At 38.8% G+C, this 27,997-nt stretch overlaps 1 protein-coding gene across 4 annotated transcripts in view; it reads left to right on the forward strand.

Annotated features, from left to right (window-relative positions):
* The window catches only part of C15H16orf87 (chromosome 15 C16orf87 homolog), a 61,833-nt gene that overhangs the window by 30,498 nt on the left and 3,338 nt on the right, over positions 1-27,997 (forward strand). The window contains exons 1-4 of one of the 4 annotated variants that reach the window (XM_049094399.1): positions 2,022-2,231; positions 8,732-8,828; positions 18,671-18,888; positions 23,993-24,172. In XM_049094399.1, the coding sequence (XP_048950356.1) occupies positions 2,166-2,231; positions 8,732-8,828; positions 18,671-18,888; positions 23,993-24,049 (438 nt within the window). In that variant the 5' untranslated portion in view covers positions 2,022-2,165 and the 3' untranslated portion in view covers positions 24,050-24,172. Of the gene's footprint in view, positions 1-2,021; positions 2,232-8,731; positions 8,829-18,670; positions 18,889-23,992; positions 24,176-27,997 lie in introns of those variants that run through there. The other 3 variants (XM_025420004.3, XM_049094398.1, XM_025420005.3) reach the window with 3 other exon arrangements.

The following is a 27,997-nucleotide window of genomic DNA, read 5'->3' on the forward strand; positions in this document are numbered from 1 at the left end:
ATCATACCCCTTCTAGACCTCAAAATCCAGCACATGGTGGGTACCTAGTAAATGTTAATAAGTTAAAGACCTCTCCCTTATCGCCAACCCCAGCCAAGTGGCCTTTTGAGGAGATTTCCAGAAAAAGGACCTACTCAAATAAAACTCTCAGAAAACTCAGGGCCTGGATTGCAGGGCTCCGATTTCTGATTTGTGCCCTATGTCATTCTCAGAAAATGGTAGCACCATGTTCCACGGCTACTCCTCTTCCTCCGGTCCTTGCAGTAGAAACTTCAGAGTCATCCTGAAAATATCTCTGATCCTCAAGTTTTACTATGAGGCCTTACGTTATGGCCTCCATATATATATTTTTTAATCTCTTCCCCTCTCCTTCACTGACCTTTCTTTCCTCATGTCTGATACCTGGGGCATCTTGCTAGACCAATCATTCTCAAATTCAAATCGAATCCTATTACTCCCCAACCTAAAACCCTTATAGCCCCATTGCCCTCAGGATGAAATCTGAACTTCTCCCCGTGGTAGCAAAGACCCTGCATAACTGGATATGGCCCACCTCCCCAGCCTTAACTCTTTGCCCTGGACCTGGCGTTCCCCCAACACCAAATTGCTGACCACGTGGTGCCGTCTGCCTGGTAGGTCTTCACTTTTGATGAGACCTCCCCTTGACATCCTTGGGGATTCAGCTTCGGTGACTTTTCCAGAAAGCTTTCTAGGACTAATTCCCTCAACAGCGGGTCACCTGGCTTACTTGGTACTTCGACAGTCGCGTTCAAATCCTTTCCCTTTATGGGTGAAAGGCCACACTAGGTTGACGTGGTAGAAAAATCAAATACTACAATAGGATATGGAATGAAAAATAAGTCTCCCTCCTGTCCTTGTCCCGCAGTTCCTTGTCTCCAGTGTCTTAATGCATATGCAAGTACAAATATATTCTCATATTTTTGCGCAATCTTAAGGTTTTCCAATGAACACCATGTGGGGGATCACTGTATCCCTTCACATCGCTCTGCAGCGATATTGTATGCACGCCTTAATTTGCTCAAGCAGTTTGTTGTTGGGACACCTGGGCTGTTTCTGATTTTGCTCCGAGAAGCAGTGCCACAAAGTGCAGCATCTTTGCACAAATGGATTTGAGTACAGGTGGAAAATAACTTTTCCAGTGATTCTTAGGGGCAGGGGTGCTAGGTGAGTGCAGCATCTTTGCACAAATGGATTTGAGTACAGGTGGAAAATACCTTTTCCAGTGATTCTTTTTTTTTTTATTTTTTTAAATTTTTATTTATTTATGATAGTTAGAGAGAGAGGCAGAGACACAGACAGAGGGAGAAGCAGGCTCCATGCACCGGGAGCCCGATGTGGGATTCGATCCCGGGTCTCCAGGATCGCGCCCTGGGCCAAAGGCAGGCGCCAAACCGCTGCGCCACCCAGGGATCCCCTTTTTCCAGTGATTCTTAGGGGCTGAGGCGCTGGATGAGTGCATCTTTGCACAAATGGATTTGAGTACAGGTGGAAAATACCTCTTCCACCGATTCGTAGGGACAGAGGTGCTAGGTGATAAGGCTAGGTCAAAGGCCAAGAGGATTGTACATTTTGATATAAAATTCCAAACAGTCCACCAATTTACTGCCGTCAGCAGCCCAGCTCTGCTGTAATCTAGTCCGGCCACGGGCCACACTCGCCTAGTGAGTACGGACTTCCGGCGGACCCAGGTCTCAGCGCCGAGCCGGGGCAGGTGTCCGCGCATCCAGTCGGCCCGAGCGGCTCACCTCCGCGCTTCCAGGCCAGGCCCCACCTGCGCTCCGCGCCGACCCGCCCACCCCGTCGCTAGGCCCCGCCCCCGGGGCGAGCCCAGCGCCGCGCCCCGCCCCCCTCGCGCGTTCGTTGGTCCAGCCCGACGCTCGTTCCGGCCGCGCCCCGCCCAGGCCCCGCCCCCGCGCCGTCCGCCGGCCGGGAGGGGGCGTGGCTGCGCAGGCCCACGCCGCGCCCCGCCCCCCTCCACCCCCCACCCCCCACCCCCCGGCACGCAGGCTCCGCGCACGCGCGCGCCCCCGCCTGAGCCTCGGTCCCGGCCGCGGGGAGCCGGCGGGTAGAGGCTGGGCCGCGGAGGCCGGAGGGGAGGAGCCCGGGCCGCCGCCGCCGCCGCCGCCGCCCTGCAGGAGGGGAGCATGTCTGCGAGTCGAGCCAAGAAAGTGAAGATGGCCACCAAGTCGTGCCCCGAGTGCGACCAGCAGGTGGGGGCCGGGCGGGGGCGGCCCGGGGCACGGGAGTCCGGGGGGGTCACGGGGGCGCGGTCCGGCCGGTGCGCACCTGGCGGCGGGGCCGCGGGGGTCGCGGGGGTCGCCCGGTGACCGGGCCCGGGGCCGAGCACGGCCGCGCCCTCCGCCCGGGAGCCCGGCGGCCGCTTTGTTCCCGGGCCGGGTGCGGCGTCCGTGTGACAAACGGGCCGCGGTCGCCGCGCCTTCAAGTTTGGCCAAATTTGGACATTTTTTTCCTCACGAACATATTCCTTCCGTTCCTGACGGCGGCGGCCGCGAGCCCCCGCGCTGGGTCCGTGGGACGTGACCGCCGCCGCCGCCGCCTCAGAACCGGGCGTTTGTGTGCTTCGAGGTCTCTTTAGTCACCGACGTGTAGCTCGATGAGCCCTGAATGACTCGTTTCCACACAGAATTAGCAGTGTCACGGCTGTGATTTTAAAAACCTGGTTTTTAAACCGTTTCTCGGCGTGAGGCGCGCGTCCCGTCTCGCGGGAATAATGGACGTTCCCTCAGCCCGCGGCCGGTCGGGCGCGAACTCGGGGAGAACCGCCCCGAGGCCCCGATTTCACGCCCGCGCGCGCGGGGCTGGGGGTGATTTTTTTCTTTTCTTGCTTTTCTCAGAGAATCTTTTTTCAAAATGACTACCTCCCTCCTCCCCTTTTCTTCAAAAAAAATTTTTTTTAAATTTTTTTCCTAAATCTGGAGTAATTTGAAATGGATGGAGACTTTTTTAAAATAATATTTTATTTTATTTTTTAAATTTTTATTTATTTATGATAGTCACACACAGAGAGAGAGGCAGAGACACAGGCAGAGGGAGAAGCAGGCTCCATGCACCGGGAGCCCGACGTGGGATTCGATCCCGGGTCTCCAGGATCGCGCCCTGGGCCAAAGGCAGGCGCCAAACCGCTGCGCCACCCAGGGATCTCTCTCTCTCTCTCTCTCTCTCTTTTTTTTTTTTTAAATTTGGAACCGACGGGCTGGTGTCGGTGCGTTAAGGGCGACCTCGCGGGCTGAGCGAGCCTGAGCGCGCGTGCTGCCGCCTTACCCAGACGCCTTTGCGGGCCTGGGGGCGCAAGGAGAACACGGTTCCCGGACCCTCCGGGCTTACGCGGCTAAAGGCGACTCCGCCGTGTCCCTCCAAGTAGAGTGAAGACGGCGTTCTTGCCGTTGAAACTGAGTTTGCCACTTAGAGTCGTTAAATTCTGGCAGAATTGGGTTTTGTGATTGAAGTCCCTTTGGCAGGAGATTATATCCATATTTAAGTTATTTCCATTTGTTCCAATTAACTGTGCTCCAGGAGCAGGTTCACGCGTTCCAGTTTCTGTAGGGCACAAGTTACTGCAAATCTTGACCTTATTTTACTTGGCATAACGTACTCTTTAGAGAAAAATAACCTGTTTTTAATATCTGTTTAAAAAAAAGAAAAGGAGTCACAGAATCGAGTCGCGCGTCGGGCTCCCTGCATGGAGCCTGCTTCTTCTCCCTCTGCCTGTGTCTCTGCCTCTCTCTCTCTCTCTCTCTCTCTCTCTATGTCTATCATTCAGAAAGAAAGAAAGAGAGAGAGAGAAGGAAGGAAGGGAAAGAAAGAGAGAGAGAGAGAAAGAAAGGAAAGAAAAAGAAAGAAAGAAAGAAAGAAAGAAAGAAAGAAAGAAAGAAAGAAAGAAAGAAAAGAAAGAGAAAGAAAGAAAGAAAGGAAGAAAGGAAAAGAAAAGAAAAAAAGAAAAGGAAAGAAAAGAAAAGAAAAGAAAAAAGAAAAGAAAAGAAAGAAAGAGGGATCCCTGGGTGGCGCAGCCGTTTGGCGCCTGCCTTTGGCCCAGGGCGCAATCCTGGAGACCTGGGATCGAATCCCACGTCGGGCTCCCTGCATGGAGCCTGCTTCTCCCTCTGCCTCTGTCTCTGCCTCTCTCTCTCTCTCTCTCTCTGTGACTATCATAAATTTAAAAAAAAGAAAGAAGAAAAGAAAAGGAAGAGAAAAAGAAAAACAAGAAAATCAATCTTAAAAAAAAAAAAAGGAAGGACGATAAGCTTGTTGGGCATCCCGGTAATCTTCAACAAGATGTGCTGGACATTTAATTTGGAAGCACACGTTCATCTCGTTATCAAGGACCCCGCGGCCCCTTGCTCCCAGCTGCTATAACCAAAAACCAGAGGTTAAGTGGCTCAGACTGTTTATTTTCTCGCGGTTCTGGAGCCTGGAAGTTGGAGTTGTAGCAGAGAGAACTCTCTGGTTCCCTTAGAAGGCCGCTAATCCACCGTGAGGGCCCCACCCTCATGACTTTAAACCTGACCCTCTCACCTCCCAAGTACCTTGAGATTCGGGGTCAGGGCTTCAACATCTGGATTTAGTGGGGGACACAGTTGAGTCCATGGGGAGCTACTACATAATTTAAAATGTTGGTTTTGTTCTTTATTTATTGTGAGTATTTGAGAGAAGAAAGTATACATGAGGACTAAATAAAACTTCTGATAATTCTTGAAATTGCTTCACTGAAAGTTACTGGACTGAAGGAAATAAAAGATTTTATTTTTTTAAAAGATTAATTTTAGCTAATTATTAGGCAGTACAAGCTTCTTATAGTTATAAATGAGAAAAAAAAATTATAATCCAGAAAGCCGTTTTTTAAACGTCATGAGATTACTGTTATTCTAAGTCTTTGATGAATATTAGAATAGAATTTTGGTATACTTTATAAACATAAAATAATATGTAAATTCTTTAAAGTTTGAGAAGACTGCACCACTTAAATAGATTTACCTATGTTCTGTGTCCGTGTGTGTGTAGGTTTAAAAACAGGTACAGAGATCAGCAAACAAGGCCTAGATTTCAGTTGTTTTATAACATCCCCTTTACGGGGCCTCCATTGAAAATACCGTTCTGAAACATCTAAACCACAGTACTTTTCATTTTCGAGAGGTTTCACATCCAGTAGCTCACATTACTGAACCATTTTGTATGTAGCCACATTAAAGATTCTTGTTAGTTGTCTGGTATCTTTTGTGTATGTGTCTGTTTTTTAATTTTTTTATTAGAGCAGCTATTTTTTTCCTATTTATAGGAAATTTTATGTGTTATGTAGCAAAACGTGTCCACTGTAGGTCACTTTGATTCTCTTAGCACCAAAGAATGTAAATGAGTTCTCTATAATGTGGTTATTTTGAACTTTGTAAGATCAAACAATATAGGACCAGGATGTATTTTGCACTTTTTTTTTTTAGCGTTTTACTTGTTTTTACGTGATTTATTGTAAACATATAAATAACCCAAATGCACTTTTCGAGGGATAAATTAATAAACAAGAAGTCATCAATAAACAAAAATTTGGGTTTTTTTCTATTTTAAAACCCTAAGAGTATAGCATTAGAATTTTCATTAGTATCATCTTTGGTATTACAACTAAAAGTTGAAGGAAACATAGAATTTTTGTTTGAAAAGCAAATTATACTGTAAAGAGATTAATATTATTGAAGTCCACCTTATTTAAGAATTCTTTTACTAGGATTTGGGTTGTGGTGGTTGGTTGTATTTTTTCAGGGTTGGGGTTGGGAAGAGGAGCTTTCCATTTTAAAAGGGATTTTAGGGTGACTTAGGCGCATAAATGTTTCTTGATCATAGAAGACTCATTAAGGAGTGAAAATCAGCCTATCAGTGTTTGTGCATTCTTTCATGCCAAAGTCATATGTACATGTCTCATCTAAGTGCAGCCCTCTCCTAATTCAGGATATGTGTTGATAATATTTTTCTTGCATATAAGAGACCTAACTTTAAATTTGTTCAGTTTTAGTAGCTGGAAGAAAATGCTTGCCAAGTGGCAAAGGAGCTTTTGAATAAGGACATCATGTTTCTGTGTTTCTTGGATAACATTAATTTAAAACAATTTATATTACAGTGAATGCCCTTAATGATGTAAGTGTAAAGGAAATGAGTCAGTACCTTTGAGTTTAGTTCTATGAAGATGTGAAATTTTTAAAATAACCTCTTTTGGATGCGTTTTACCGTATTAGAAAATGTAACGTTTCATTTTCTGTCCTGGCTTGAAAGAATCTCATCACATTCTTAATGCTTCTTAAGTATGTTATTTGGCCTATCTGGAGTTTGACTATTTTTATAGGATTCAATGTTATTTTTCTTACCTGCAAACTAGAGATCATTTGTTTAGTACTTTTATGCAAAGAAAATTCACCCAAAATACTAATTTAGCTTAATTAGATCAAGTATTTATATTTCAGACTATGAAGCATTCTTTACACAGAGAAAGCAAGCTTTATTTATTTATTTTTTTTTTTGGCGGGGGGTATATTTATTTTAAAGAGAGAGTGCACTTGGGCAGCCCTGGTGGCTCAGAGGTTTAGTGCCGTCTGCAGCCCAGGGCGTGGTCCTGGAGACCCAGGATCGAATCCCACGTCAGCTCCCTGCATGGAGCCTGCTTCTCCTTCTGCCTGTGTCTCTGCCTCTCTCTCTCTCTCTCTCTCTCTCTCTTTCTCTCTGTGTGTGTGTCTCATGAATAAATTTTTTAAAATCTTTAAAAAAGAAAAAAGCGCACTCAAGTGGGGGCAGGGAGAGAGGAAGAAAATCCTCAAGCAAACTCCCCACTAATCATGGAGCCCTGCTTGGGGCTCAAATCAGGACCCGGAGATCATGACCTAAGCCAAAATCAAGAGTCATCCACTTAACTGACTGAGCCATCCAGGCGTCCCTGGATAAAAAGCTTTATAATTGTAACTAAACTTTTACACAAGCAGAACAGTGGGCAAATGGAATTTATCTTACAAAAGGAAATTGCAATTTTCTGATCATAAAATATTCTGTGAGTGCTTTTGGTTGAGATTAATTTCTGTTTTTTGGTGAACATGTGATTTCAAGGATTTTTACAGTTAATATTAGTGAAATGATTGTGGAGAAATCAAACATTTTAAAAATGATTTTTAATGACATTTAGCTTTTGAAAAATCATTGTAGACTTGAAATAGGGAAAGGAGGCAGTTGTAATTTACACATGTAGAAACAGAAGTTTGAAGAGCTTGAATTTTTTTTTTTTAAGGTTTATTTACTTATTCATGATAGACACAGAGAGAGGCAGAGACACAGGAGGAGGGAGAAGCAGGCTCCCTGCCGGGAGCCCGACACGGGACTCGATCCCGGGACTCCAGGATCACGCCCCCGGCCAAAGGCAGGCGCTAAACTGCTGAGCCACCCAGGGATCCCCAAGCTTGAGTGTTTTATCCAATGTCCTTCCTGGAGCTGAAACTAAAAGATGCTAGATCTTGATTCCTACCTTCTCCTACATTTGCTTTGGTTTATGGTATGCTTTTGGCCCTCAAAGTAATTTTAAACTGTTCTTTTTTATCAGTGGTAATTGGCATCTTGCCCTCTCATATTAGTACGGGAGCCATTTTCAGTACTTTCCCTTTTAAAAAAATTTTAAGACAAGTATAATTGGCCTACAATGTTACATTAGTTCAGGTGTACAATGTGGTGTTTTGACAGCCCTGTAGGCTCACCATAAATGTGGCTGCCATCTGTCCCCATACAAGGCTATTCTAGTACCATAGACTGTATTCCCTGTGCTTTCAACTCCATGACTTACTTGTTCTATAATTGGGAACTTGTACCTCCTACTCGCCTTCACCCATTTTGCCCATTCCCTTACCCCCCAGGAGGCCATCAGTTTGTTCTCTGTATTTATGGCTTTGTTTCTTCTTTTGTTTGTTCATTAGTTTTGTTTTTTAGGTTTCACATATAAGTGAAATCTACCAATACTTGTCTTTCTCTGACTTACTTCCCTTAGCATAATCTCTAGGTCCATACATGTCGTCCTAACTTCAGTGGATACACACCTGAGATGTATATCACATCTTCATACATTTGTCTGTGGATGGGCACTTGGGTTACTTCCTTTTCTTGGCTATTGTAAATAATGCAGCAATAAGCATAAAGGTGCATATATCTTTTCAAATTAGTATTTTCATTCTCTAATGAAATGGAATAATGGAAGTATTTTCCCCTTTTGAAATGTCTGGCGCATCTATCTTTCTCCATTTCCATTCTCACTATTAGAGTTGGGCCCTCATTCTTGTGCTGGGATTACTTTAATTCCCAGCCATGTTCCCTTTTCCAGTTGGTTTACATAACTGCCATCAAACATTTTAGGAAATACTACCTTTTTTCCCCCACGTATTTTCCCTTGGTCTGATGGTCTTTTCTGTTATGGTTTTATGTTGGTCACTCCCATCAGCACATTTTTCATGCATTTTCTATATACATGGTATTGTAAAGCATTAGGAGAATGTGAAGATGTATTGGACACACCACCAGTCTCAATTTGTTGGTAAGGAGGCAGGTTTAAATAAATCCATGATTCCTAAATAAATTTATGACTTCCTTAAATAAATCTATGATTCAGTTCAGGAGACTACATAAACATTGAGAAGTCTAATAGAAAAATAGTAATATAATTTTTCTTATTTTTGTACAGGTTCCTGTTGCATGTAAATCGTGTCCCTGTGGTTACATATTTATTAGCAGAAAACTTTTAAATGCAAAACACCCAGAGAAATCACCACCTTCTACAGGTAATTGTGAGTTTATCACATATTTAGCTTTTTGATGTAGAAATGTAAAATTAATTTTTGTGAATATATTATTTATATCTGTTGAAGTTAAAAATTAAAACCTATTGAAGTATGTCTTTGGTTCTTATTAGCTGTTGGAAATCAGCTTATAACATTAGTTCGCTCTTCATTCCATTTAAATGTTAACTCCCTTATAATGCTGATAAATCTTATAGCAAATTTTCTGTTTTTTATTATTGGAGGATGGAGAGCCATTGAAGGGTTTTAAGCAAGGGCATAATCTAATTTTTAAAAATTAAAAAATAGTTTGAGGTATAATTGACAATAAGTTGCACATATATAAAGTATATAGTTTGATAAGTTTTGTCCTATGATTACACTAGTCACCACAATCAAGATAATGAACAATGTCCATCATTCCCCTGAAGTTTTGTAGTTTTTCTTTATTACTCTCTCCTTGCTACCCCTCAACCCCAGATAACCACTGATGTGCTTTCTGTCACTATTTCTTTTTTTTTTTTTTAATTTTTATTTATTTATGATAGAGAGAGAGAGAGAGAGAGAGAGAGACACAGGCAGAGGGAGAAGCAGGCTCCATGCACCGGGAGCCCGACATGGGATTTGATCCTGGGTCTCCAGGATCGCGCCCTGGGCCAAAGGCAGGCGCCAAACCGCTGCGCCACCCAGGGATCCCTCTGTTGCTATTTCTACTACTTTATGTATAAACAGAATCATACAGTATGTACTTTTTTTTTTGCCTGGCTTCTTTCATTGAGCGTAACGTAAGATTCAGCTGTATCGTTATGTACATCAGTAAGAATTCTTTTTACTGCTTGGCAGTGTTTTGTTTATCTGTTCACTGGTTGATGGACGTTGGGTTTTATCCTCCTCAGTGCTAGTAAAATTTATAACAACTTAGATTTTTTTTTGAATTAGTATCTGGAAAAATATAACTTGATTTTGATGTGAATGTAATTTTTAGACACTAGTTACTTTTTTATAATTCTCTGGTTTAGAATATCTGAAAAATAATTTTATTGGAATTATACTTTCTCATTAATGTAATCAAATTGGCTTTATTCAATGGATTGAATTTTGAAGTTCAAAAAGATGAAATTTTGTTATTTATCCTCGGATAAAATCATAACAGGGGGGTGATCTCCAAATAAGAGTAGATTGATTACAGATAAATTTTGAGTACCAGCTGTATGCCAGGAACTGTTCTAAGACTTGGGTATAAAGTAATGAACGAATCTACTGTCAGGGCAGGTTCACTGCTGTTGTGGAGCTTACATTCTTGTAGGCATGAGATAGACAGTGAATAAATACAGGGAGAACACCAGCTTTTGACCAATGATAAATTAAAATTAAATGATAGATTAAAATAGATTGTTGTCCTAGCATGTGACTAAAAGGCTACTTTTGGTTGAGTGATTGGAGAAGGCCCCTCTGAGAGGGACATTTAAACTGAGGCTGAATTTGAACAAAGGGGCTAGCCATGATGAAATCAAAGAGAACATTCTTGGCAGATGAAATAGCAAATGCAGAAATTTTAGGGCTGGAAAAAGTTTGGTATATTTTAGGAACAAAAAGGCCTGTGTGGTTGCAGTGTAGACAGTAAGAGCAGGGGAGTGTGGGAGATGAGACCAGAGGGATAGGCAGAGGCCAGATTGTGTAGGACTTCGTAAACCAGAGTAAAGTTTTTTTTATTTTGTTCTTAAACTATGAGGAGAAACTATTCCTAGGGCGTGGGATGGAGTGAAGGGAAGGTTGCGTGCTCTGATTTGCCTTTTAGAAATACCATTTTGGCTGCTGTCTGGGGAGTAGATTGTGGGGATACAGGGTAGAAGTGCGCTATTGCAGTATGTTAACTGAGTGAGAATGCTGAGTTAGTGCTTAGGTTATATATATATATATATACATATATATATGTATATATATATATATAGTGCTTAGTTTATATATATAGTTAGTAGGTGCTTAGGTTATAGTAGCAGGTGATTCAAGAATTGTTTATGTCTGGGAGTTCTGTTTATTCTAGATCTCTATAGAGGTAATAAGTCATTAAATCCCATTTCAGCCTTTGTTTGAATTTGCTCTCTTTTATCAATATAATAAAGACTTTACTGGATTAGCTATATAGAAATCATCCAGAGAGCTTTTAAAAATGGGTCCCTGGTTCTTATTTCCTCAGAGTTTGATTCAGGTATGGAACCCTGGAATGATTGATTCAGTAGACATCTGGGGTGGTGTGTCAACTCAGTTCCGGGTCTCCAAAATGAGTAAGACATGGTCTGTGCCCTAGTGGGACAAGTGTGTTATTTTATATCCAACAAATATTTTCAAGCTCCCTCCATATGCCAGTGGTTCAGGTGAGAAATGAGGTAAAGAAGAAACCCAACAAGGACAGAGAGAAGGGACAGGTGCTGCAAGTATTAAGGAGTCAGGATCACTTCAACCAGAGGGAAGAATTTTAGAGTTACTTCCAGTGACTTGGGTTAATTACAAAAGGGAGTATAAAAAGGAGGACACATTTTTTTAAAGATATTTATTTATTTATTCATGATAGAGAGAGAGAGGGGCAGAGACACAGGCAGAGGGAGAAGCAGGCCCCGTGGCGGGAGCCCAACGTGGCACTCGATCCCAGGACTCCAGGATCGCGCCCTGGGCCAAAGGCAGGCACCAAACTGCTGAGCCACCCAGGGATCCCCAAGGAGGACAAATTTTGAGGGAAAGATGAATTAAGTTTTGGATATGGTTATGAAATACCATCCATGTGAGTTTTTTTTTCCCCAGTTGGACATATAGTCTAAAGCTCAGGAAACAGCCTCAACTGGAGATAAATCTTTTGAGCCATCAGGGAATAGATGGTAGTTGACGAGAAATGGATGAGCTTGTCCCAGAGGGTCCATAGGGTAGGAAGGGGAAGTTTAGCGACTGAACTCTGGCAAACACCGATCTTAACGGCTGGAGGTTATTAGGGAGTGCAGGCCAACTGAGAAGTTGCACGTGTACATGTCAGTTGTAGGAGAATCACCAGTGGAGAGTAGTGTTACGTAAGTCATGGTGATGAGTAAGAAGCAGTTCATCATTATTTTACATTTGGAATTTTCTAAGGTTCTGTTGTTTAATAAGAGTAGCCCTCTAACCTTGAAGTAAAGATGAGACATTAAAGCCTAGAAATTCCCTGGAGGAGGAAGAGGAACCAGCAAAAGAAACAGAAAAAAATGGTTTAAAAGGGTGGAGGAACATCAGGAGTAAATTACGCCATAGAAACCAAAGGAGGGGAGGGTTAAGAGTGTTGAAGCCTAGAGAACAGTTGGTATAGTACAGATAAGGGGGGGTGGAAACCTTGGCTTCAGACTCAGATTCCAGTTTTGTCACTATCTAACAAGTTAACTAACCTCTGTGAGCAGCTGCTATTTACTTGAGTATAATACAGGCTTATTATAGTAGAAGCCTTAGATAAAGGATTGAAGTGCAGATGAAAATGGCTAATGTAACAAGTTTAGTATATTCATTTCTACAATTAAATTTCTTAAAAGTAAGATTTGCCTTGGATAGTTTGTAGTATGTGGGAGATAGAGAAGAGTACATAAAAGTACTTGATGAACATGGTCATGGTCAGTGGGATCCAGGAACATTCCAGTTTTAATTAGAGAATTCATAAAGAAAAAAATGAAAATGAATAATATATATCTGGAAAGATAATGAACTTCGCTAATAATCAAGAAAATGCAGTTGAAATAAAATACCATTCTTTTTACCCACATCCTGACAAAACTGTCAAGGATTTCCAGGTGCTTTCCTGAGTCTGGCAGCATCCAAAGTCTCATACTAGTTGTACATCAGCTCAACCTTTTGGTAGGATAGTCTGACTATAGTTGTTAACAAGTTTTAAATGCACATGACTTAGGATCTAGACATTTTTATCAGTGGGTATGTATCCTGAAGATACAGTTGTTTTTAATACACAATGAGATATATATTAGGATTTATAAGCAACACTGTTTATAATAGAAAGTTTTAGCCCAAATATCATCAGTAGCGGAATGGTTAAGTGGGGTACATCTTTTAGGGAACAACAGTATGTGCTAATTAGATTGTATGTACTGACTTGGAAAAATCTCTAAAACAAAGTTAATATAGGGAAAAAGTATAAAACAATACTTGCATGAACTCGTTTTTTGTACAAAAATTTTTTTCTTGTAATGAGAACTTTTAAAATTTACTCTTAACAACTTTCAAATATACAATACAGTATTATTAACTATAGTCACCATGCTTATGTTACACCATCATGACTTATTTGTAGTATAGAAACTTAGAGAAGTTTGTACTTTTGGACCCCCTAGCCCCCCAACTCTCACCTCTGGCAACCACCAATCTGTCTGTTACTTACAAGCTCAGATTTGTTTTTTAAGATTCTGCATATAGGTGAGATCATACGGTATTTACCGTTCTCTCTCTGATATATCACTTAGCATAGTGCCCTCAAGGTCCATCCAAGTTGTCAAAAATGGCAAGATTTCATTCTGTATTACAGCTGAATAAAATTCCACATTATCTTCATCCGTTCATCCATCAGTGGACACTTAGGTTGGTTCCATATCTTGGCTGTTGTAAATAATGCTGCAGTGAGCATGAGGGTGCACATATCTTTTCAAGTTAGTATTTTTGTTTTCTTTGGATAAATATCCAGCAGTAGAATTACTGTATCATGGTTCAATTTTTCATTTGCTTTTTAGACCCCACAAAGTGATTTCTACATGTGATACGTAAATGGATAGATCACTGAATAACAAGGGAGGAATTAAGGAAGACTTTTACTTACATAATTAAACATTTAAAACAAGAAAGAGCCATCTGTGAAGTTCAAGTTGCACTTATTTTAAAAGTGAAATCAAAGCTATAAAAGATAATTTTAAATTTCAGTGGGTTGAAATTTCTTTTGTAACTTTGTGACACGTAGGAGGAAAATAATCTGTCAAGTCAGATTTACCTAAGCTTGAATTGCTCAAAACTCACATTTTTTCAAATATACTAATCTGTATATCTTCCTAACACAGTAGAAATAGGGAGGGAGGGAGGACACTAGACTTGTATAGAATTTTATCTAGGGGATCCCTGGGTGGCTCAGTGGTTTGGCACCCGCCTTTGGCCCAGGGCGCGATCCTGGAGTCCCAGGATTGAGTCCCGCATTGGGCTCCCTGCATGGAGCGTGCTTCTCCCTCTGCCTGTGTCTCTGCCTCTCTCTCTATGTCTATCGTGAATAAATAAAATCTTAAAAAAAAAAATTTATCTAGCTGAAAATACATTAAAAAATTTATTATGGAAATTAAAGGATTTTTACAAGTTTTTTCATGTTGATGAGGGGAAGAGATGAGTGTTATAAATAAATCTGTATTAAGAAATGCTCAGTGCTTTGTATGAGTCCATAGAATCTTAGGGCAATTAATAATTCTTTGACAACCTTTCTAACTAATGTCCTAATTTGTTAGGTATGTGTTTCTTTTACTCTTTTTGGGGGGCCAGTGTTAAATGGAGATAAATTTTTAGAAATTAACCATCTTGTTCATGTAGGACCTTATTTCTAAATTCAGTGATTGCTTTAGAGTTTAAAAAATAACCTTGAAATTAAGTCTTTCAGGGGCCCCTGGGTGGCTCAGTCGGTTATATGTCTGCCTTAGGCCCAGGTCATGATCCCAGGTACTGAGATCAAGCCTCACATTGGGCTTCTGGCTCAGCAGGGAGCCTGCTTGTCCCTCTCCCCCATGCTCATGCTTTCTCTCTCTCTCTCTCTCTCTTTCTCAGGTGTGCTGAAATAAAGTCTTTTTTAAAAAAGGAAAAAAATTAAGCCTTAAACTCAATTTGAGCAATTTTTTTTTTAAGATTTTATTTATTCATAAGAGACACAGAGAGAGAGGCAGACACACAGGCAGAGGGAGAAGCAGGTTCCATGCAGGAAGCCCGATGTGCAGCTCAGTGGTTAAACGTCTGCCTTTGGTTGACAGGTTGTGATCCTGGGGTCCCAGGATCAAGTCCCACATTGGGCTCCCCACATGGAGCCTGCTTCTCCCTCTGCCTGGGTCTCTTCCTCTCTCTGTGTCTCTCATGAATAAATACATAAAATCTTAAAAAAAAAAAAAAAAAAACCCTGTTTAAAAAAAAAAGTGAAATGATTATTGCCAATTGCTAGTACCTTTATAAACCCAGTGATTGAATGTTACTAATTCAGTAGTTAGTGATCCTCAATTCTTAATTACTTGACAGTGACATTGGTTTTGTTATTTCAGAAAACATTGTTTCTTATGTGCTAATCACTTAAAATTGCTGTACATTCATGTATAGGACATGGCTTTAAGTTTTTATTTTGTCTTTGGTGGAAAAATGCATACCTATATTTACCTCTGTGCCTGTACATTTGGGTTCTTAATCATATAGTTTATATAATGATGACTATATTCATTTTTAAGACTTTTTTTGTAGAATCTTCTGATTTCTTCTAATTAAGACTGATTGATTTTAGGTCTGCTGCATAGCTGTCATACTAAGATTTCTTTCCTTTGTACTCTTAGGATAAGCCTATTTTTCTTGTGTGCCATTTTGTTTTTAACTTGTATGTTTTTGTTTTTGAAATAAATTTTCCAGAAAGTTGTTTCAGACCTGAAAAAAAATTTTTCATAGAAATATCTGTTGGTACATTTCCTGTTTTCAATTGTGGAAGGCCTTTACTTTGTACTCACATTTATTTACTTATTTTAGAGAGTGTGTGTGCACTCATGCAAGTAATGGGAGGGACAGAGGGGTTGGAAGAGAGAAGTAATCCCAAACAGACTCTGAGCTGAGCATGGAGCCCATTGTGGGGCTGGATCTCACAACCCTGAGATCATGATCCGAGCTTAACTGACTGAGCCACCCAGGAGCCCCTGTACTCACATTTGAATGTCATTATCATTTTTCCTTTCCATCTGAGGGCTCAGATCTTCAGTGTAGAGCTGTTTTTACCTATGATTTTTTTTTTTTACCCCATTTTCTTTTCTCTTCTTCCTGGTATATTGCATACTTGTTGGATGATATATCAGGATTACTGTCTACTGAGACTGACACTGCGGTGGGGTTTTTTTCACTGTTTAGTGAAGAAAGATGAAGTTGGCTCTACAGGACTAGTGATTCAATGATACCATCAAAGACCTGGGTTCTTTTTTCTTTTGTTCTGAGATGTAGCTTTCATCCTCATTGTTACAAGGTAGCTATTGTACCTCCAGGTACTCCATAAGCATTCCAAGTAGGAAGAAGAGGGAAGGACAGAGGGACAAAGGGACACGCCAGCTGTGATTGCCCCTTTAAACAAAAAATCGTTCTGGAAGCCTTACCCAATTCCACTTACTTATTGGCCAGAACAAAATTCCATGGCCGCATCATCTGCAGGAGAGTCTTTGAATGTATATATTTCAGCTGGGCCCATTGCCCTCTTGATCAGAACATTCTGTGCTTTTAAGAGGGGGGAGAATGAATACTGGGTAGATAATTAGTAATTATGTCATGGATGAGTATTAGATTTCTTGGATCTTTCCTTCATTTCTCTTCACTTCCTGTCACCTATTCTCTGTTTTTTTGGTGTTCCAGGAAATTTCATTGATTTCTCTTTTAGAGCTATAAATCTGTCTTTCAGATGTGTCCATTATTTAGCTTGTCTCCTGCACTTTAATTTTGAGCAGTTCATTCTGTTTTCTAATTTCTTCTTTATCATTGACTCTTACTCTTTTTTATATTTTTTATTGTGGTAAATTATACATAACATAAAATCAGTATTTTAATCATCTTAAATGTACACTTCAGTGGTGTTAAGTACATTCATGTTGTGTACTCAAAACCATTACCACTATTAATTAACCACCAGGACGGTTTTCCATCTTCCCAAACTGAAACGCTGTACCCATTGAACAATAATTCTCCATTCCCCTTCCCCACTGCCCCAAGGCAACCTCTGTTCTTTCTGTACCTGTGAAAGACTAGTGTAGTTACTGCCTATTTAGAATCACACTATATTTATCTTTTTGTGTCTGGCTTGTTTCACTTAACATAATGTTTTTAGACTTCATCCATGTTATAGCATGTGTCAGAATTTCCTCTCTAATATTTCACCTTATGCACATGCCACATTTTGTTTACTCATGCACTTGAATTGGCTTTCACCTTTTTGCTTTTGTGACTAATACAGCTATGAACATAGTTGTTCAAATATCTATTTGATTTCCTGCTTTCATTTCTATTATATATATGCCCAGAAGTAGAATTGCTGGATCATATGGTATATCTATGATATGGTAATGCCATATCGTTTTCCAAAGCAGCTGCACCATTTTATGTTAGCAGCAGCAATACCCAGAGTTTCCAATTTCTCCACATCCTCATCAACACTTACTTTATGTGCTTTTGATAAGAGCCATTCTAATCAGTATGAAGTGCTAACTTGTGGTTTTGATTTGTATTTCTCTAGTGATTAGTGATGTTGAATATCTTTTCATTTGCCTGTCATCTTTGGCGAAATGTCTATTCAAGTTCTTTGCTCATTTTTGAATTGAGTTTTTACTCAGTTCTTAGAAGTTCTTTTTGTTCTGGATATTAATCCCTTATCTGATAAATGTTTACAAATATTTTATCCCATTCCATGAATTGCCTTTTTTATTCTGTTGATACTGTCCTTTGGTGCACAAAAGTTTTTTTTTTTTGTTAAAATCCGAGTTGCTGGGCAGCCCTGGTGGCTCAGGGGTTTAGCACTGCCTTCTGCTTGGGGCGTGATCCTGGAGACCAGGGATCGAGTCCCCACGTCAGGATCCCTGCACGGAGCCTGCTTCTCCCTCTGCCTGTGTCTCTGCCTCTCTCTCTCTCTCTGTCTCTCATGAATAAATAAATAAAAATCTTTAAAAGAAATAAAAATAAAATCCAGGTTGTCAATTTTTTCTTTTGTTTCCTATACTTTCATTGTGATATCCAAGAAATCATTGCTAAGTCCAATGTTAGGAAGTTTTTCTCTCCTTTTTGTTCTAAGCATTTTATAATTTTAGCTGTAATATTTAGGTCTTCGATCCATTTTGAATTAATTTTCATATAAGGTATAAAATAAGGGTCCAGCTACTTTTTTTTGTTGGTTTTTTGTTTTGTTTTTGTTTTTGTTTTCGTTTTTGTTTTTTGTATATGGATATCCAGTTTTCCCAATACAACTTGTTGAAAATATTATCTTTTTCTCCTTGAATCATCTTGGCACTGTTTTTGAAAATCATTTGACCATAGATTCAAGGATTTATTTCTGGGCTCTCTATTCTGTTGGTCTATATATCTGTCAGTACCACACTTATTTGATTATTGTAGTTTTGTAGTGAGTTTTGAAATCAGGAAATGTGCAACTTCTGACATTGTTTTTCAGGATTCTTTCGCTATTTCAGATTGCTTGGAGTCTATATGAATTTTAGGATTGAGCTTTCTGTTTTTGCAAAAGAATCTTAATGACATAAAGTCTAATCAGAGCTCTCTGAAGGTATACATTAGAATGTTTTAAGATTATTTTTTCTTGGTTCTTTTTTTTTTTTTTTTTAGATTTATTTAATTATTTGAGGGGGTCGGGAGCAGAGGAAGACAGACAAGCAGACTCCTCACTGAGCACCGAGCTCAACATGGGGCTGGATCCCACGACCCTGAGATTATGACCTGAGTTAAAACCAAGAGTCATATACTAAACTGACTGAGCCACTGAGGCACCGCTGTTTTTTTCTTGTTTCTTGAACTGCCTTTTTCTTTTTTTTTTTTTTTTAAGATTTTATTTATTTATTTATTTATAGAGACACAGAGAGAGAATGAGAGGCAGAGACACAGGCAGAGGGAGAAGCAGGCTCCATGCAGAGAGCCCGACGTGGGACTCGATCCAGGGTCTCCAGGATCACACCCCGGGCTGCAGGCGGCGCCAAACCGCTGCACCACCGGGGCTGCCCATGAACTGCCTTTTTCTGTTTTATCTTCTTCCTTCTCTGTTATACTTTTTATTTTCCTTAAATTGCTGGTAATCCTTAATTGCCTATTGATATTTATAAATGAAGGATTTGATTTATCAGTGTAGATAACTTGCATTACCATCCTACACTGTTTTAAGGGTCTATTTTGACCATAGAGCTTATTGGCAGGCTTTTGGGTGTAAATTACATGTGCTGGGAGGCAGTGTTGAATTCCATGATTGCCAAAATTGGGATACCTTCATCCTGGGAGAAAATGTGAAATTCCTAATAGGATTTCATTTTTATGAGGAGCTGCCATTTATTTGTTTGTATCTTCTATGTTTTGAAGGTTCATAGTTCCTTTGAACATTACTTGGTTCCTGAGAGTTTCACTTCCTTATGTCAGTTGTTCTGCTGTAGTTCTGTAGATATTCTGATGATCACTCTGTGGCCTGCCCTCCCTTACTGTAGTTTTTGTCCTGTTCTGAAGTATTTTCACAAAGAACAGCTATCCCTTCGATAGGAGCCATATTTTGTTTATGTTTTGGATTGTAGTGTCTTCTATTTCTAGTTGTTTTTTCTTCTTCTTCTCTTCTTTTTCTTCTTCTCCTTCTTCTCTTTAGATTTATTTTAGAGAAAGAGTATGAGCAGGGAGAGGGGCAGAGAGAGAGAATCTCAAGCTGACTCCCTGCTGAGCCTGGATCCTGACACTGGACTGAGTCCCACAACCCTGAAACCATGACCTGTGCTGCAATCAAGAGTTGGAGGCTCCACTAACAGAGCCACCCTGGTGCCCCCTCTTCTGGTTTCTTTTCTTTTCTTTTCTTTTCTTTTCTTTTCTTTTCTTTCTTTCTTTCTTTCTTTCTTTCTTTCTTTATTTATTTATTTATTTATTTATTATTTATTTATTTATTTTTTTCCTATTCTGGTTTCTTAATCAGAACCTGTGAGCTTGCTGGTTTGCTGAAATTCTGGATGATTGATAGCATCCTTTCTTTGTTTCCATCACGAGAGATTTACTTTCCTTTTTCTCTTTACCTTTTACCTATGTTTATTCTCATTTCAGTGGGATTTTCCAGAAAGGAGGAAGCAGATGCATGTGCTCAGTCTGATTTTATTTATTCAGTACCACTTAATATGTGTAGGTAATATTCTAGATTCTGTGAGACAGAGGCATCCCAATTTTCAGAGTTTATATTCTAATGGAGGATTGAGCATATAAGTAAATAACAGATTATAAAGGTAGAATATAAAAAGAAATTTGGGCTGTGAGACTCAGAGGTGGGTAAACTATAAACATTTTAAGTAAATAAGTAGTCTCATTCAGAGTTTTGGGATGAGAGCTCTAGGCAGAAGGATTAACAAATGCAGACACTTGAGGAAGGAACTTGGTTTATTGAAAGGAAGGCATGTCTGGGGCGTAGTGAACAAAGTGTTGTAGTATGAGAGAAGATTGGAGAAAGGCAAATTCAGATCTTATAGGCACTGTAGTCTTTGGTTAGGAAATTCGACTTTATTTTTAAATATAATAAAAAGCTAATGAAAGATTTTAGAAAGGAAGCTATACAGATGAATTTTTTGAAAGATAATTTTGGCAGCTCTGAAGGAAATATATTCAGTTTGGATGTTGCCCGTAGAGGTAGAGAGATGAAGAAATTACGGATATATTTTGCAAGGAGTACCTGTGGATGTTTGTGATGATAGAAGAAGCAGCAGCCTGAGTCACAGATAACTACAAATCATTTGGCTTTTGCAAACGGGTGGTGCAGTGAAGCTTTGCGAGAGGGAACATCAAGAGTAATTTTTTAGTACATTTGAAATACTTGTAAGAAATTAGAGTGAAACTGTCAGGCAGTCTGGAGCTTTGGGAAGAGGTCCTAGTTGAAAGTATAAAATTTGGAACCATCATAAACAACAGAGTGTAATGTTTTAGGTCTATGGATTATCTCTCAGAGAAGAGAGCTCAGGTCAGAGTCCTAGGGCTTTAATATTAAAGATGAGAAAGTACTTGAGAGAAGACAGCAAAGGAGCTAGAGAGGAATGACGGTAAGATGGGAAACCTGAAAGCCTGAAAAATCAAGTGAAGAATATGTTAAGAAAAAGAGTAGTCCTCTTTGTTGGACTTTTGAGAGCTGGTATTTAGGTGATTAAAGGGAGGTGCTGTTAGATTTGATAACAAATTTTTGTCCTTCTTGATCAGTTTCATTCATTGAGTGGGCAGCTATATTGAAGTGGATTGATTAGTGAATGGGAGGTAGAAACTGAAGGCAGAAAGTACAGAGAGCTCTTTTTTGAGAAGTTTGGCTAATAGAAGTTTGCAGAGATGGGTGGGTAGCTGGAGGAACAAACTTAAATTCATTGTTGAACTTTAAAAGGCATACTATAAAAAGCTTTACCTATTCCTTTAAACCTTTTCTTTTTTTGAGAAATTCTAAGCATACACAAGAGTAGAAGGAAAATGGCCAAGCCTGGCCCCATTCACGCCCATGTCTATTTCCTTCCCTTGCATATTTTTTTAAGCAAATCTCATGTAATTTCAGTTATGTATGTTTCTGAAAGACAGCCGATTAAAAATATAAGCACAATTAAAATTAATAATTCCTTAATATTAAATACCCAAATGGTGGGGTGCCTGAGTGGCTCAGTTAAGCGTCTGCCTTCTGGTCAAGTCATGATCCCAGGGTCCTGGGAATGAGCACTGCATTGGGCTCTCTGCTCAGTGGGAAGCCTGCTTCTCCCTCTCCCCCTGGCTGTTTCTCCTTCTTACTGCTCCCCATGTTTGTGCTCGCTCGCTCTGTCAAGTAAGTAAATAAAATCTTTAAAAAAAAAAAATACCCAACTGGTGCTGAAATTTTCAGGTTTCTCATAAAAACTTTTTTTTTAAGTTTTAAGGTCTTCACAGTACATATGGGCAATATCTTTTTTAGCTCTCTTTTACCTATTGTTTTCTTTCTTTTTTTTTTTCCTTGCAAATTGTGTTAAAGAAGCTATCACGTGTACATCTGGATGTCCTATTTGGTTTTTCATGGTGTAGGAATGTAGGATAATGCACTCCTCTAGTGACTTTTATTTTTCCTGTAAATTGTCATTTGGATTCAAAAGTTTGATAGGATTTAATTTTCCTGGTAAGACTACCTAACAGGTAGGTATTGTCAGGTGGCATATAAAATCTGCTTGTCTCTGTTTTTGTAATGTTAACAGCTATTTATGTTTAGCACTTATATCCTTTAGTTCATTTTTGTTGAAAATGGTGATACCTGGTGCACCAGGAGCCACTTGCTGCCACTGCCACCAAACAGGAAAGCCCTTCAGGACCAATGAGGTGTCCAGTCACAAAGGCTCTATGACTATATCTGTTAACTGACCTAATATGAAATAGGTCATTGAACAGCACTACAACTATCAAGGAAATTGAATTCATAATTTTAAAAAGCCAAAAAAGAAATCTCCAGGTTTCTCCAGATGGTTTCACTAGAAAAATCTACCAAACCTTTAAAGAATTAATGCAAGCTAATGAAGGGAAGGAACACTTCCAAATTTGTTTTATGAAGCTAATATTCTAATACCAAAATTTTGCAAAGACAATGTAAGTAAAGAAAAGTATAGGGGCGCCTGGGTGGCTCAGTCGGTTAAGCATCTACCTTCGGCCCAGGTCATGATCCTGGGGTCCTGGGATCAAGCCCAGGTCAGACTCCCTGCTCAGCAAGGAGTCTGCTTCTCCCTTTCCCTCTGCCCTGCTCCCCCACTCGTGCTCTCTGTCTCTCAAATAAATAAGTAAAATCTTTTTTAAAAAAGAAAGAAAGTTGTAATACTTTAATTTTATCATTCTTCTTTTTTTAGCCACAGTAATTCTTAAATGACAAACCTCTCTTTATCTATACTTCGGTTACCGAGTGAATTAGTACAATTGGAATAGAAAAGGCAGGAAAAATGCTTTGTTCTTTCTATTCTATTTAAGTTTTCAAAATAGGGGGTTCCTTAGTTTTTGCTTGTATTTTTAAAATTTAGTGTCACGTAGTTGTAGTTTTAAGTATATTTGATGTTCCAGTTTGTTATTACAGTTACTGTTTGTATTGATGCCCAAATTGTCCTACGTTGGTCAGTGGGAGCCTTTTCAAGTTACCCCTTGAGTCCTTTAACAAGACCCTGGTTGTCTTTGATAACTTCCCTGCAATCTTGAATACTTAAGTGTTCTTGTATCATCAGGTATATGTCTGAGATTAGATTTAACTACTTCTCTGGGGGTATGATGTTTGGAAATAACCATTACCATTTTACTTAAACAGTTGTTTGTTTGTTTTTAGTTTTACACTAACTTATTAAGCATACTTATAAGTTTTTTAAATTGGTCTCTTCTTGGGATATGAATTTTATATGTTTTGGCCCTTTATCATTGTGGTTTTAGGCATTTGGGGAATTCTCTTTGTTGCTTTTGAGTTCAGGTATATATTAAAGCAAGTTTGTTTTTTGTTTTTTGTTTTTTTTTTTGGCCTTCTCCAGCATTTTGAATTGTTTGGAGTAGAAGGATGGCTTATTGCATTAATTAAATCACCATATTGAGTAAAGTTCCCCCTTTTGCTGTTCATTTAGAGATCTGCATGCTTGGAGAATGTCAGAAATGACCTCATCTGTGGCTAAAGTGCAAACTACTTATTACTTCCCTAGTGTTTTTATATTTTCTGTGGATGCTTTCTGTTTGCTTTTTATTGGTAACCTTAATGTATTATGGCTAAAGTCAGTTTAAAGTCAGCTTCCGTATATTTGACGTATTTCAGTCTGTATTTTGAGTAGGGGGCAAAAAGGAATGGAATTTTTTTTTTTCCTTTGCTAATACTTTACCATTTTTAGCTTGGAAGCAGAGAAGGAAAAAGGCAGAAAGATTGCTGTGAAATTGTGTGAACGTGTAGGGGCTGAAATTAAAGGTGCCAAATAAAGAAACTGGTCTTCTGTTACAAATCTTCCTACCTCCTGAGTTAATGTGGATCTGAATTCTGTTGAATTTCTTTTTTTCCTGTGTGGGTGTGAGGAACAAGGATGTTACGGTTGTAGTTTTATAAAATATGCCAGGCAGCAAACTCTAGTGCTATTTAGAAAGAAAAAGAAGACAATGAGAACTTGGGCAAACAGTTCTTGCTAAGCCCTAAAATATATCACTTTTATTCATCCATACAGAGAACAAGCATGAGGCCAAGAGGAGGCGAACAGAGAGAGTTAGGCGAGAGAAGATAAATTCTACAGTAAATAAGGATTTAGAAAACAGAAAGAGGTCTCGAAGTAACAGCCATTCAGATCATATCAGACGAGGAAGAGGAAGACCTAAAACTGCATCTGCCAAAAAACATGAGGAAGAAAGAGGTATGAATAAATCCAAGCAGTTTTGTTTTTCAAGTATTAAATTTTTCTAGACTTTAATTAGGTAGTAGTGAAGAAAGTGTTTGGTAGGCATTGAGCTCTTGGACTTAAAATCACAACTCATAATTTTAGTTTGAAAACATTTCCTCCAGGGTAGATGCTTGTTTTAAAATCAAAAACAACAACAACAAAAAAAAACACAGAATTGAATTCTAAAGCTAACGGCTCAAATTAGGTAAAATTCACCTTGCTATAAACTGATATTAGAGTTCAGATATAATAATTTGTATTATAGAGAAGCCTGTTAAAATGGTTGTTTTTTGTTTTTAAAGATAAATCTGAGTTTTGTTAGACTTATTTCAAACTGTTGCACTATGAATTTTAAAAATTTACTATTGAAAGTATTCTTCAGTATGAATTTTTAAATTGCTGATGTGTCTTCCTTACTTTGAGGCAGTTTTTTATGTAAATTTTTCTTGGTCCAAAATATATTTGTATTTCTCCTTACAGATTTTCTCCTTTCTTCTGATAAGTAGTATGTCTGCCAAAACTTGTTTTTAACCATTTTTTTTTTTTTTAAATTTTTATTTATTTATGATAGTCACACAGAGAGAGAGAGAGAGAGAGAGAGGCAGAGACACAGGCAGAAGGAGAAGCAGGCTCCATGCACCGGGAGCCCGACGCGGGATTCGATCCCGGGTCTCCAGGACCGCGCCCTGGGCCAAAGGCAGGCGCCAAACCGCTGCGCCACCCAGGGATCCCTGTTTTTAACCATTAACTAAAACTTCAGCTTCTCTTTTTATACATCTTCTAAAAAACCTTTTATCATGGAAGATTTCAAAGATGATACAAGAGTAGGGAGACTAGACTAGGATAATGAACCCCTTTATGGCCATGAATGAATATCTTTTGAAATCGAGACTTCCAAGCCTGTAATTAATGGAAAAGTGATAGTTGCTCTTTATAATTACTTAAAAACCTCTATCAAAATAATTTCATCTTCAGTGAAATGCATTTATGGTTTCTTGTTGGCGGGTTATGCTTTGCTTTTTCAGGCATTCAGTTTTAAATAATCAAGCATAAGTATAAATTTCTCCTATTTTAGACATTGAGAACTTTTTTTTATCTGTTTACCATTTCTCTCTGCCTTGTATGCTTTTATTTGAATAAAATTATGACTGTTAGGGAAAATAACTTCACTGGTATAGCTGTCCTTAGCTTTTTCAGAGTTAATGGCTTCTTAGTATTGTATGGATAAAGGAATAAGGCTTATATCGTATTTGACTGTTTTCTTTGAAGAATACTTAGATACGCCTTAATTCCTTGGATAATTTTACTGCATTTTCTTTCTCCTTCTCTTATGCTGCTCTTCCAGAGAGTTTAAATTTTTTTCTAAACTTAAATGTGTTTTTTAACATGGGATGATTAGAAGGGAAACCAGGCAAAGAAACTAAAAACTGTTTTAGAAGGGAAACCAGGCAAAGAAAAATCAACAAACAAAACAAAACAAACAACAGAGAAATACTGCTTGGCCCAGAAAACAGAACATTCTTTTCAGTTGAAGTAAAGGGAATATAACCCAAAGAGTGGAGAAGGAATGCTTCTGGTGGTGAGTGAGAGGAGATGAGAAAACAGATAATGACAGTCTTTTAGTTGGGGAAATGAAATCTAGATAATTGTGCTAGGAATCTGTGTATGCAGGTCTGAACTTTTTATTCATGATAACTTAAACTAGTTGGCTATAAATTTTTTGTCTGATATTTTCAGCTTATTATAGAAAGTTTTAAGCTATTTTTAGAGTAAGATATGCTCTTGATTTATTTTTAATACAAACAGGAAGATGTTCAAGGCAATTTTTGTAAAACTGGAATCTTTTCATGTAGGCTATGGGAGCGGGGTGGGGAAGAAGTCAGCACACTTTTTCTATAAAGAGCCAGATAATAAATATTTTAGGTTTTGTGGGCCATACAGTCTTCTGTTGCAGCTACTCTGCTCTGTCATTGTAGCTGGAGAGCAGCCAGAGACAATATGTAAATGAATGGGCATGGCTGTGTTCCAGTAAGACTTTATAAAAACAGGTGGCAGGCCAGATTTGACCTTGGGCTGTATTTTACCAACCCTTGAGGCAGACCATGTTCTCTAAATATAATATGGATAAGAAACAGGAACTTTTGAAATTTTCTGTATTTTTACATATCTAGACTTCTTTCATATGCTTTTTACTGTTAAGTAGCTGTTTGCTTTAATTCAGTTTTTATTGATTCCTTGCTCATAAGGTACTTGGAAACTTTGAAGCAAGCTTTACCTTAAATAAGGAGTGTATAAAAACACATTTTTAATTGACTTTGTATTCTATATTTTAAAAAAGAAGAGAAAGAAGAAAGAATGGAAAGGAAAGCTTTTTAGACATCTAGATAGCAGCATATTTTTATACAATCATAAAAACAAACCATTAAACTTAAAAATTTTTGGTTGGGTTAAGATAAATTTTCATTTTATATGAGGGAGAACTATGATTATTTTAAATACTAGATTTAAATTATTTTAAATACTAGGAATGACATTTAGATTAAAATATAGTGGGCAATTCTGGAAATCTTATTAATGAACATACAAGATTTATGTAGAGTTCAAGTTAATGTTGGTAGATCGAATAACAATACCTAGCTCCATCATCTTCAAATCCTAGTAATATTATAGTAAAAGGATTTTTTTTTAAAGGACCAAATTCAAAAAAAATAAAAATAAAAAGGACCAAATTCCACAAGAACAAGGAATGGGAAAAGCAGCAGAATTCTAGAAAGCGGTAACTGCTTTGGTAGACCCATGAAACCTGAACTGTTAGCCCCTTTGGGGAAAACTAAAAAAGAAGCAGATTTTTATTATACAACTGCCTTAAGATCAGGAATTTTTGTGTCAATTATATTTGGAGGTGTAGAAGTGAAGATGAGGCTAAAAATGAGAGTGTTTGGAAGTCTGTTTTTTAATGGCTGTTTACCTCATTTTCCCTCCTTCCAAATGTATCCTTTCAAAAAGATGAGACAACTCTGATTTAGGGAACCCCAGGGGTCATTGAGGGCAGGGCTACTATACTGAGATCAGGAAGGTTATGTGAAAATTAGAGTTGATAAATACCGAGTTCTGTGGTTAGGTTTGGATCATTCCAGATAGGAGATTAGCAGTATCTTCTCTAGGAAATCTAAAAAACCTAAGAGAAAGGGCCTAAAATAAAGGTATTTTCATTAGGGATTTCACAGACAAATGGCCCAGTCAGATCATCCTAAATTGGTGATCACAGTCAAGCTCCACAGATGTATATGAACTAATCAGCTTTTTGGATCCCATTCTTAAATATGAGCATATTATCAAGAATTACCCAGATATATAGATGAAAGTATCTCTATGAAAGGCTAAGACCAAATTAACAGGAAAAAACAATAACTTGGATAAAACAGGTTTTTGCAGGAAAAAGAAAAACTTAAAACTGTCATTAATGTTTTTAGCAAGAGAAGATATTATAGTCATGAAACGAGAATAAGAAGATATTTAAATGGAAAAGCAGCTGTCAAAAAAGTACCTAGAAAATGAACTTTAAAATGCAAATCTAAAAAAAAAATGTGTGTTTATAAAGATTTGCAGAAATGAAACACTAACAGGTTTATTGAAAGAATCAGTTGTACCAGAATGTAGAGAAATAAAAAAGAGATGAAAGGGATGCCTGGGTGACTCAGTTGGTTAAAACACATCCAACTCTTGATTTCAGCTCAGGTCATGATCTCAGGGTTGTGAGATTGAGCCGCATGTGGGGCTCTGCATTGAGTGTGG

This window comes from Canis lupus, chromosome 15 (assembly GCF_003254725.2).
Source record: "Canis lupus dingo isolate Sandy chromosome 15, ASM325472v2, whole genome shotgun sequence".
Classification (NCBI taxonomy): domain Eukaryota; kingdom Metazoa; phylum Chordata; class Mammalia; order Carnivora; family Canidae; genus Canis; species Canis lupus.